Source organism: Nycticebus coucang, chromosome 20, assembly GCF_027406575.1.
Source record: "Nycticebus coucang isolate mNycCou1 chromosome 20, mNycCou1.pri, whole genome shotgun sequence".
NCBI classification, from domain to species: domain Eukaryota; kingdom Metazoa; phylum Chordata; class Mammalia; order Primates; family Lorisidae; genus Nycticebus; species Nycticebus coucang.
Window position 1 is genome coordinate 51,716,429 of NC_069799.1, and position 12,137 is coordinate 51,728,565.

The 12,137-nt window shown below is 46.7% G+C and overlaps 1 protein-coding gene across 1 annotated transcript in view; it reads left to right on the top strand.

Moving 5' to 3' along the window:
* The first annotated feature begins 2,325 nt into the window (after positions 1 to 2,325).
* Positions 2,326 to 12,137, top strand: part of PIP4K2A (phosphatidylinositol-5-phosphate 4-kinase type 2 alpha) — a 167,618-nt gene continuing 157,806 nt past the window's right edge. The window contains exon 1 of the mRNA XM_053572382.1: positions 2,326 to 2,739. Within this exon, the coding sequence (XP_053428357.1) occupies positions 2,596 to 2,739 (144 nt within the window). The 5' untranslated portion in view covers positions 2,326 to 2,595. The remainder of the gene's footprint in view (positions 2,740 to 12,137) is intronic.

The window sequence follows — 12,137 nt, forward strand, 5'->3', positions numbered from 1 at the left end:
GTCTTCTCACTACAAATTTAGGTTCCCCCACCCCCCAAGAGTGGTATGTTTGATGCTGAGGGACCAGACATCATTTTGGACAATAGTAAGAAGCAAGCAGGAAAGAACTACAACAGGACTTTGGGGCAGCCTTTACACTTAAACAACAAAGGAAGAACAGGAGCAAATGGAGGTGACCACGTGACGTCCCCCTACAAGACTCAAGCTCATTAAGGGATAAGTGTCTGTCATCCTGGGTCTCCCCACCCCTGTTAGAACCAAGCAGACTACCAAGGGCACCGTAGGTATCATCTATATTTGAGTGGAGTAATAGTGACCAGACAACATACAGTAGGCCATTTTGTTCAACGTCGTTTTGTTAAAATGTTGATGAGAAAAGAAAAAATTGTGCCAGGGCCCCTACCTGTGTGAGGTTTACACATTGTCCCCAAATCTGCATGGGTTTTCTCTGGGTACTCCTGTCTTGTCCCATGAATGTGCACATTCAGTTCACAGGTGTGTCTACATTGTCCCAGTGTGAATGAGTGTGTGTGTGTGCATGTGGGCTTGCACATGCTGAGATGGGATGGCAACCTGGCCGGGGTTGGATTCCGCCTCGAACCCTAAACTACTCAGATAGGCTTCTAGCTATCCAGGACCCTATAGTGGGATAAGTGGGTTGGAAAATGAATGAATGAAACACATGATTGTAAAATAAAAATGTGTGAAGTATACAATAATCATATAAATGCATGACAAGAAGCGTCGTGGAAAGTGCTCAGTGAATCCCAGCATATTTGTTATTGCTTTTGAACTGTGCTTTCGAACTGTTTTTCACTTTGCAAACATTTACTCCTTGATTTAAGTCACAACTGCTGTCACTTACTGATTCACCAAAAATTGGGTAAATCATTATCTTGTTTTTCGTAATCTTTCTTAAATGTATGTATAGCTCACATGTATTTCTTTTTTTTTTTTTTTTTTTGTAGAGACAGAATCTCACTTTATGGCCCTTGGTAGAGTGCCGTGGCATCACACAGCTCACAGCAACCTCCAGCTCCTGGGCTGAAGCGATTCTCTTGCCTCAGCCTCCCGAGTAGCTGGGACTACAGGTGCCCGCCACAGCACCCGGCTATTTTTTTGTTGCAGTTTGGCCGGGGCTGGGTTTGAACCCGCCACCCTCGGCATATGGGGCCGGCGCCCTACTCACTGAGCCACAGGCGCCGCCCAGCTCACATGTATTTCTATGTTTAATATCACAAGTGTTTTATTTGCAAGTGTATGCTTAGCTAGAATATGCTGTAGGAACTTAACTCTTGTTTATTTTAGCCTATGGTAAAACTGGTTTCATTGTATGTTGTTAATGCTTAAAGTCCCAGTTTCCAAGGAACTTTTTCGCCTATCAACGAAGTGAGGACTTAGTATTTGGGGTGGCCTGAGTCGGGGTAAGTACATAGCACAGGGTGATGATCTTGGGGAAGGTTTGGGCGCAGTAGGTTTTTAGCACACTTGGAATGGCTCCTTCCTGAGGTGGGCCTGGTACTGCCCACATAAGAAGGGCTAAATTCAGGTGCACGTGAATGAAGACAATGCACAGAGTTCCAGGGAAGACGAAGAGTGTCCTGAAAAAAAGTAAGGGATGGCAAGGAACAGAGTGATGGATTCGAAGTCGAAGGTGCAGTTCGGGGCATGGTTCTCCTGGTCAAGCCCAGGGCTCTTGATGGGGAACTCCGGGCCCTGTCCCAGGGGCGAGGGTGGGCTGGGAAAGACAGCACAGGGTATCAGGTGGGAGTGTCCCTTCTGAATGATTCCGGGAGAGCGAGGAGGCCCAAATACAGGGTCTGAAAAGCACAAAGGGGTTAAGAAATTCATCTCAACGCCACTTTGGAAGGCGGGCGGCAACATGCCCAAGTCCTTTCGCGCGGTGCCAGGGAAGCCCCGGTCTCCACGCAGCATTTCACGTCTCACTAGCTCTCTTCACTCTCCAAGGGGCGAGCGGTGGTTCCCCTGCCTCCCTCCTGCGCCGGATGGACGCCCCCGGGCTCCACTCCTCCTACCTCCCCGCGCTCCCCATCCTGTTCCCTTTCCTCCCCGGGGAGCGGGAGGGGATGCCGGGCTGGAGCCCTGGCTCCGTGCGCCGCACTCCCATCCGCGGCCTCCTCGCCTGCGCACGGGGCGGCCGGGCTGGAGTGGGAGCAGAGGGGGACGCCCGAGCCGGAGACGGAGCCGGAGGGCGCAGCCTAACGGTCCCGCAGCCGCGCCCCGCCCGGTGGCGCCGCTTCTCCCGCCCGCCCCCTGCGTCATGACGCCGGCGCCCAACGCGGAAGCCGCTCGCGGCGCGCCTGGTCCAGCCGCGGGCTGAGCGCGGATCCGCGGCGGGCGCGGGAGCCGGGCCGGGCGCGAGCGGAGCGCAGCCTGCGCCCCAGCCGGGCCGAGCGGGCCGAGCGGGCCGAGCGGCGGAGCGAGCCGAGAGCGCAAGAGGCGGCGGCGGGCGGAGCGGGGCACTGCGCGCCGGGGCCGCCGCCGGGGGGATGCGGCTGCCTCCCCGGGCCGGTGTGTAGAGGGCGGGTCCCCGGCCTCGGGAGCGCGGCGGTGGAGGGGACGGAGGCGGCGGCCATGGCGACCCCCGGCAACCTGGGGTCCTCCGTCCTGGCGAGCAAGACCAAGACCAAGAAGAAGCACTTCGTAGCGCAGAAAGTGAAGCTGTTTCGGGCCAGCGACCCACTGCTCAGCGTCCTGATGTGGGGGGTAAACCACTCGGTAAGGGCTCGGCTGCGGCGCGCAGTCCCCTTCCTCCTGCTCCTCCTCCTCCTCGCTCCCTTCCTCCTCCGGCTGCTGCTACTGCTTCTACTGCAGGGCGGGGAGCCGGTCCCGGGCCCGGCCCTCCGGCACTTGGCCATCCGGGGCCGCTTGCCTGCCTCGGTGTCCCCAGCCCCGCAGAGCGCGCCCGCCCCTCTGGGCCGCCAGGACGCCAGTCGCGCCTCTGGATCCAGGGCCGGACGCGGGACGCGGGGTCCTGTCTGCATCTGAGCCCCACGGCCGGTGCCCGTGCCTCCTCTCGTCTGTCTGTCCATGGGTCGGTCCTCGCAGCACGGGAAGTGGGAAGTTTGTGCGGAGCACGACTCAGCCTCGCTGTCAGCTCCAGCGGGGGCTGCTGGGGACCGGGTCCCGCCGATTGCGCCCCTTCTGTGGTGGGTGGCGGGGGCGCCCGTGTGGTCAGGCGGCGGGCAGGTGTACCTGTCCGTGGCAGGAGCCTCCCTCAGGAGACAGAGGTGAGAATATTGGGGAGACTGGAGAGCGAGAAGATTTGGGGGGCAGCAGCTTCAGTGCTTAGGTTCTTTCATTTCCTTTAAAGGCAATATTATTGGACACAAGGGAAGCTTTTGGCAAAGAAAAAGCTAATGTAAATAAGGCTTTGGTGCTGAGCATCTGCCTCTGCTCGGCTCCGGTATCGCCCTGCCGCTGTGCCGACCGAGGAGCCCTTGGCGGGGAGTCTTCCTCCCCACGCCTCCCCCTTCCCCCCCCCACTTTGGGGAGCCGGCCAGAAGTCACCGACTGCGGAAGGGCGGCCGGGATGGTGACAGTTGGAGGGGGTCCCGGCAGGCGCGGACAGGAGGTGGTCTTGCGGTGACTGCAGCCGCCTTGGGGGGTTAAAAGGTTGGAAGAGCGCGCTTGGAAGAAAGGTTCGCTTAACGCCTAGCCAGGGCTGGTGGAAGATGCGCCGCTGCGGGCTATGCGGACTGCGGTTTGAGGGTCTGAAATAGCCTCTCGCTGATCTTACGGCGAGAAACTCTTGCAGTTTTAATCTACTTGGATAGGATCAGGAAACATGATAGGAGCTGTTGGCTCACCCATGAAAGTTTAAATGAGCCTGTGAATTTTGACCATGACCTTACCCACTGCAGTCAGCAACTGAGCAAAAGTGTAAGTCTGCTCTCGGCGCTTTTGATTTCTACGATGTCTGTGTCCTTTTCAGCATCATAGAAGTGACAGAAAACCATGTTGATTTTTTTCTTAAAAAAGAACACTCTCAATTTAATAAAGTTGTTGAAAATGCCTCAAAGGCATCACTTTTGTATTTTTCTTTCCCAAGCAGAGCTGGGGAAAAGGCGGAACGGTATCAGGATTGCTTTGCATTTGCTTGGAGTTGTGACTGCCTTTGACAAATTTGAAAAGTGATTATTTTTATGTAGTTGAATGCCTGACCCATTGAAGTTCATTTTAACTTCCTACAAGTTCTTTATCTATTAGGACTAAAAACTGTTACAACAGCATACGTTACATTATTGCATCAAAAACTCCTCCGCCAAGTATTACTACAGAAAATGCAATGTTTTTTTCCTAAGTTAATAACTCCTCAATCTAGAGTTATGTATACTCCTGTTAAGCTCTTTTATAATTTATGTTATTAGCTGTGTGTCCCTTATTAATATAATAGGATTTTTTTTTTTTTTTTTTTGTAGAGACAGAGTTTCACTTTATTGCCCTCGGTAGAGTGCCGTGGCCTCACACAGCTCACAGCAGCCTCCAACTCTTGGGCTTAAGCGATTCTCTTGCCTCAGCCTCCCGAGCAGCTGGGACTACAGGCGCCCGCCACAACACCCGGCTATTTTTTGGTTGCAGTTTGGCCGGGGCCGGGTTTGAACCCGCCACCCTCGGTATATGGGGCCGGCACCTTACCGACTGAGCCACAGGCGCCGCCCAATATAATAGGATCTTATATTTTAAAAGTAGGATGTGTGTACTGTAGTGCTTACTCATTTATGGGTGGTTTTTATCTCCTTTGGAGTTCTGGTGTTTGGGTCAGGGCAGTTTGTTTAGTAAAGTAGTGTCAACAACATACTGTTGAAAAAGAGGGTGCTGTCAGGGAATTAGTCTGAATTCCTGTTTACTTTAGAGAGTCTTGCAGTTGTGCATGTTTTACAGTAATCACTTCGGTTGCTACCTTATATTTTATTAATAGCTACATTTGTTTTAGAGGTTCTTGCTAAATAGGAATATTTTGAAACTGCTTGGGGCTTATAAAAATAATATATGGGGCGGGCCCCATATACCGAGGGTGGCGGGTTCAAACCCGGCCCTGGCCGAACTGAAACAACAGCAACAAAAAATAGCCGGGTGTTGTGGCGGGCGCCTGTAGTCCCAGCTACTTGGGAGGCTGAGGTAAGAGAATCGCTTAAGCCCAGGAGTTGGAGGTTGCTGTGAGCTGTGTGATGCCATGGCACTCTACGAGGGCCATAAAGTGAAACTCTGTCTCTACAAAAAAAAAAAGTTTCTTTTGGCAGCGCCTGTGGCTCAAGGAGTAGGGCACCGGTCCCATATGCCAGAGGTGGTGGGTTCAAACCCAGCCCCGGCAAAAAAAAAAAAAAAATATATATATATATATGATTTGTAGATAGTACATTTAGTGTTATTTCTTTTGCTGTCAACATTTTAGCTTCACCGGGTGTTGTGGCGGGCGCCTGTAATCCCAGCTACTTGGGAGGCTGAGGCAAGAAAATCACTTAAGGGTGGTGCCTGTAGCTCAAGTGGCTAAGACACGCCAGCCACGTACATCAGAGCTGGCGTGTTCAAATCTGGCCTGGACCTGCCAAACAGTGACAACTGCAGCCAAAAAATAGCTAGGTTTTGTGGCGGGCTTCTGTAGTCCCAGCTATTTGAGAGGCTGAGGCAAGAGAATCACTTAAGCCCAGGAGTTTGAGGTTGCTGTGAGCTGTGACGCCAAGGCATTCTACCAAGGGCTACAGCCAATGACGCCAAGGCATGCTACCAAGGGCGACAGCTTGAGACTCTGTCTCCAAAAAAAAAAAAAAACATTTTAACAATTCTAAGTGTACACAGCCAGAGTGAAGTTTGCATAGTATACAATGTAAGCATGTTAATTCATTCAACAGATACACATTGTACCCATACAGTGTCAGCTACTGTAGGAAATTGCCTCATATTTTTGTCCAAGTATCTTTATTTTGAAGGCTCTGAGTTGATGTAAGAGAGGTTAATTTACATACAGCCTTCTTTTTCAAAATGTTTATTTTCTTTAGTATTTTTGAAAAAAGAATGGAGGAATGGGCAATGCCTGTGGCTCAAAGGAGTAGGGTGCTGGACCCATATACTGGAGGTGGCCGGCTCAAACCCATCCCCGGCCAAAAAAAAAAAAAAGGAGGAATATTAAAAGATGAAATCTGAACACTGCTGCCGTGTATTTCTGGTTGATTTTTTTTTTTTTTTTGGCGACAGAGTCTCACTTTGTTGCCCTCAGTAGAGTGATGTGGCATCACAGCTCACAGCAACCTCCAGCTCTTGGGCTTAGGTGATTCTCTTGCCTCAGCCTCCCGAGTAGCTGGGATGACAGGCGCCCAACACAACACCCGGCTATTTTTTTTGTTGTTGCAGTTTGGCCAGGCCGGGTTTGAACTTGCCACCTTTAGTATATGGGGCCAGCGCTCTACTCACTGAGCCACAGGTGCCGCCCATATTTCTGGTTGATTTTATGTGAACTTCTGTGTGCCAAAATTTATAGTACATTGTGAGAATAAATATGTCAGCACTATTAAGAACAAGCAAGCATAGTGTTGCATGTGAATGGGAACATTTGAAAAAGCCAAACAGAGAAGGAACTGATAATTCACATCAGTCTTTCCCTACATTTCTAAAGTGATCCGAATTAATGCAAAAAGATCTGTCATAAATATAGCAATTCTATGCTTTCAAAATTTGTATGGACTCGTCACAAGGATATTAAGAAATAATCACGGGCGGTGCCTTTGGCTCAGTTGGTAAGGCGCCGGCCCCATATACCGAGGGTGGCAGGTTCAAACCTGGCCCCGGCCGAACTGCAACAACAACAACAACAAAAAAATAGCCGGGCGTTGTGGCCGGCGCCTGTAGTCCCAGCTGCTCGGGAGGCTGAGGCAAGAGAATCGCTTAAGCCCAGGAGTTGGAGGTTGCTGTGAGCTGTGTGAGGCCACGGCACTCTACCAAGGGCCATAAAGTGAAACTCTGTCTCTACAAAAAAAAAAAAGAAATAAGCACAAATTTGGAGCACTAAAGGGAAACTGCATATTTATTTTGTCTTGGAGGCATCTTATAAGGGGATTGGGCATCTTCCACATACTATCCAGCTGCTCATTGGATCTGTGTTCCAGTTCTTTCTCTGTTGACCTTGGGCATGCTAACCAGTTTTTCTTCACATCTGTAAAGTAAGGTTGTTGGACTGGATGATTTCCAAGTTTTTTTCTAACTCAAGATTCAGCTGTTTTTACGGTCTAATTAGGTGCATAACCTTATACTAGGATTTGTAGAATACTAATAGTATATAATAAAAGTGGCATTATAACCTTATAACCTTGCAATTATGGCAGCATTTGGGGGAATTTTCAAGGCCTTGGCTAGAGGGAAAGGAAATCTATGGTGATTTTTAAGAGACTGTGAACTAGAGTTTGTTATATTGATTGTAGTTGAACTGCATTGCAGTCTATTAAGTCAAAGTCTATTTGATTGAAATGTAACAACTTGCAATTAAGGTGAAAATTTTTAAGTCCATTGTGGAAATCTTGATTTAGACAATGCTCAACATTGGGAATAAGCCTGTTATTGTGTGGTTAATTTGATATGTTACTGCTTTCTAACTTAAAATACCCATCAGTGAATGGATCAGTGCCAATTTTTATTTTAAGTATTTTAAGCAGTGAATATAATTGAATACATAAAGGAAAAGATGCCTTAAGAAGGCAGTTTTGTCTTGTTACATTTGGAATTACACTAAAAATGATTAGCAGTAAGCATGTTAAAATGATATTTTAATAGTGTGTGGAGTGTGTTGAATGTTATAAGCTGAGAGTTGTTTTAAATAGATTTCTAAATGGTTTTTATGCCCAGTGAAATGTGGGCCTTTTAGATATAGTATTTAGAAAGCTATTTATGGGTGGGTGCATGTAACTCAGTGGTTAGGGTGTCAGCCACATGCACTGGAGCTGGTGGGTTCTAATATGGCCTAGGCCTGCTAAACAACAATGACAACAACAACAACAACAAAATACCTGGGCATTGTGGTGGGCACCTGTAGTTCTAGCTATGAGGGAGGCTGAGGCAAGAGAATTGCTTGAGCCCAAGAGTTGGAGGTTGCTGTGAGCTGTAACGCCAGGCCACGGCACTCTACTGAGAGTGACATAGTGAGACCTCTGTCTCAAAAAAAAAAAGGGGGGGGGGAAGTGGTGCCTGTGGTTCAAAGGAGTAGGGTGCTGGGCCCCATATGCCAGAGTGGCAGGTTTAACCCAGCCCTGCCCCCCTCCCCCCCCCAAAAAAGAAGGAAGTTTGGTTCAAAATGATATGAATGACTATGAAGTGAAATTAAGTGAATAGACCACAGTGAGCTAATTGCCTTAAAATAAACATTAGGTGAAATTCATTGAATGGAACCCAACTAATCTTTCAATCAAGAACTAGTCTCAAACTACTTTTTTCTTCATTTTACTTTTCAGAGGAAAGAAGCATGCCAAGCAGATATGCACAAAATGTATTATTTGGGAAGTAGTTCCTTCTCCCTAAAACTTGGGCTTATGTCTGGAGAACAGAGTACATTTTCTTCTTCGTTTATGTGAACTTTAGTTAATCTGAGTAGTAAATGCTTCATGAAACTTTAGTATGCAAATAATGCCTCATGGTAGGTGGGTGATCTGTCTTCTCTAGGCAAGATGATCTCCTGTGCCTTTAGAAAGATGGCCAGTAAGAATTGCAATAAACCAGCCAAATCTACTTTAAGTTGATTAGGAAATACAGTCAACTAGAATAATTAATTTTGCCAATATACTCTTTGAAATACAAATTTTGGAATTGAATGGAATTTGGTAAAATGATTTGTGGTCAGATAGATGAGGTTCAAATCCTGACTTCAGCAATTATAGCCTCTTTGAACAGCCAGTAAGTCTCTTAAACCTGAACATATGCATTCCTGAAATAGAGATGAGGATTTCCTCACAAGGTTATTGTGAGGGTTAAATGAGATGATATATTTAAGGCCTGGCACTGTAATTATCACACCATAGGAATTCGCTTAAATGATGCCTAAATACAATAAAATTTGGTTGCAGCTAATCTGGTAACATATTAAAAGCATCAGACCAGTGCTTCTCAAAATTAATGTGCACATGAATTTCCCAAGGGAACGCTGTAAAAATGTAGATTCAGCAGGTATGGAGGGGGAGAGACTGATTCTCTGCATTTTATCACACTTTCCAGGTGATGCTACTGGTCTGTAGGCTGCACAAGGCTGGGGAAAGAAATAACTTTACAAGTAAAAAGAAATATTCAGGGTTTTCCCCCCGACTGTATGTGATGAGTCCTTGGAAGAATGGTGACCTTAGGATGGACTAGAGAAGTTAGGAGAAGGAATTGTGTGTTGTTGGAAAGGGACACAAGCAATTTCGGTTTAAGAAATCTTGAATCGTAGCAGATGGCAGGTGGATCTTCCTGTTACAGTACCACATGAGACGCTGGGAAGGTGGGATAAGCCAGGTTGGGGTTGCAGTAGGGAACTAAGATTTTTCCATACAGAATTGGTGGTTGAAGCCATGTGGGTGAATTAGATCTCTGACAGAGACCCTGGGATACTTGAGAAGCTTGACTTTGTGGGAAGGATGAAGGAGGAGGAAAGTAGGAAAAAACTCACAAGGAGGCTGGTGGAATTAGATGCTCCAAAGGGCTTGAGGTTTGTGGCTGTACTTTTTGCAAGAGTTTGCAAGAGTAGTTGATGTGAAAGTTCAAAAGATTTAAGGAGTGAGTGGAAGTAGAGGCAGCTTGCTTTTTAGAAAGTTAAGAAGAAGGAAAGTGAAAGATACTACTTTGTTTAGGAATACCTACAGTTTTTCCTTGATTGCATTTTTTTCCTTTCCATTCTCACCCTTATTGTAGTTACTCAGATTTGTTTCCCTAGATCTGCTTTTATCCACATTTACTTTATTTTTTTGTACTTTGGACCTCTATGGCAGTCTAGTGAAGGCTACAGACCCCTTCTCAGAATAATGCCTTTTAATGAATAAGTGAAATTACTGAATTCGGGATTATTCTACCAAGGTCCTTGAATTCTATCCGTGGACCATTTGGAGATTTGTGGAGTCCAGTCAAGAATCCTCCCAAGGATAAGAGTGGTGGGAAATGAGGGGGAGCACACAGCATTAAGGAAGAAAACTACATGGGAGGGATGTGCATGGATTGAATCATTATTTCTGAGGTCACAACACCTAGAACTTTGTAGGATTCAAACCTGTACCTTGAGCACTGAGCCATGTTGCCTGGGCTAGGCCTAGGATTTACTCATTTCTGTCTTATCTTTCCTTTTCTTAGTCTTAAAATTATTTTTGGATGGACAGAACATTAGCTATTACCATGGGAAGAAACTGTTTGAAAACACTATTTTCTTCTTTTTAGAAAGGAAAATCATTGTTTATGGCCAGGCATGCAGGGAGAGAACAAATACATATGTGAGTTATTTATGAAACATGCCGTAGAAAGTTTTAAAATGGTAGCTAAACCTAAAGATAAGCCATTCAATTTTAAGTCAGTCTATAGTTTTTCACCTACCTGGGGACAGGGCTTAAGAGCTAGAGCTTTGGAACCGCATTGTTTGGTTGTGTGACCTTAAGTTATTTCACCTCTCAGTTTGTTGTTTATAAAAGGAGATAATAATAATACCTAATTTGGAAGTCTGTTATGTGCTTCGAGAAGTTAGTAGTTAAAAAATGCCTAGTATAGGCGTGGCCCCTGTGGCTCAAGTGGCTAAGGCGCCAGCCACACACACCTGAGCTGGCGGGTTCTAATCCAGCCCGGCCCGCCAAGCAACAATGATGGTTGCAACCAAAAAATAGCCGGGCATTGTGGCGGGCACCTGTAGTCCCAGCTACTTGGGAGGAGGAGGCAGGAGAATCTCTTAAGCCCAGGAGTTGGAGGTTGCTGTGAGCTGTGACACTACAGCACTCTACCCAGGGCAACAGCTTGAGGCTCTGTGTCAAAAAAAAAAAGAAGCCTAGTATATGTTAATACAGTTAGCTGTTATTTTTTAAAATATTTTAAATGATAAAACATAGAAAATTATTAGATTAGTATGTTAAATTAGTGGTTACTTTATCCTGGTTCATAGTATAATGTCACCATTTTACTTTTGGCACCCTTCATGTATTTTTGCGTTGTGAATGTCACTTTGGAATTATCCCTACGCACTTGGTTTTCTTTCTGTATCTATTTTGCCATCTTATTTATTGCATCTTTAACACCTTCACTAGAGATTAGATTGTTTGAGGTGTCTAGATTGTTTGAGGTGTCAAAAATCTAATTCACATTCATTAGTTGCAAGTTGTCAGCTATTGACTTGATAGTTCACCTTTAAAAAAAATAGATACTGCAAGATGTTTTGGATGCAAAATGAATATATTGCAGACGCTGGCTTCAAACCAGTCATAATTGGGGGGATGTACACATAAAACATATAAACACAAATACACAAACACAACTAGAATGTCAGGAATGCTGGGATTGGAGGGTATTAAACAGGGTAGGTAGAGTATAGGCCTTATTACTGGAGAAGACTTTGAGTTTGAGACCAGTCTGCACAAGAGTGAGACCCTGTCACTACTAAAAATAGAAAAATTAGCTGGTGTGGTGACAGGTGCCTGTAGTCTACTTAGGCTGAGACTGGAGGATGCAGTGAGTTATGATGACACTACTGTACTCAGGGCAACAAAGCAAGACTCAGAAAAAAAGATGACTTTAGGCAAGGGAATAAGTAAGTTAAAAAGCCTAGAGATGAGAACATCTGAGGGTTGAGCATCTCAGGAAGAGAAGTTAGTCTTCAAAACCCCTGAGGCTCCTGCTGACCTAGTATGTTCCAGTACCTGTGGGGGCCGCTGTGTGGCTTGAGCAGAGTGAGAGAGGGGTAAAGTGTCAGCAGATAGGGCCAGGTGATGATAGGGGATGGAGCATGATTACTTCTGCCTGGGGAACATGGAGTAGCCTTGGGAGGTGACATTGAGGAGGACCTTGAAGATTAAGTTGAGTCTCCCAGACTACAGAAGATGAGGAAAGGCCGATGTGGCCAGGGGCCCAACAACTGGGGAAAGCAAGCAGGTTGGTGACCGTGAGTAGCCTGCTATGGGTGAGGCCGAGGC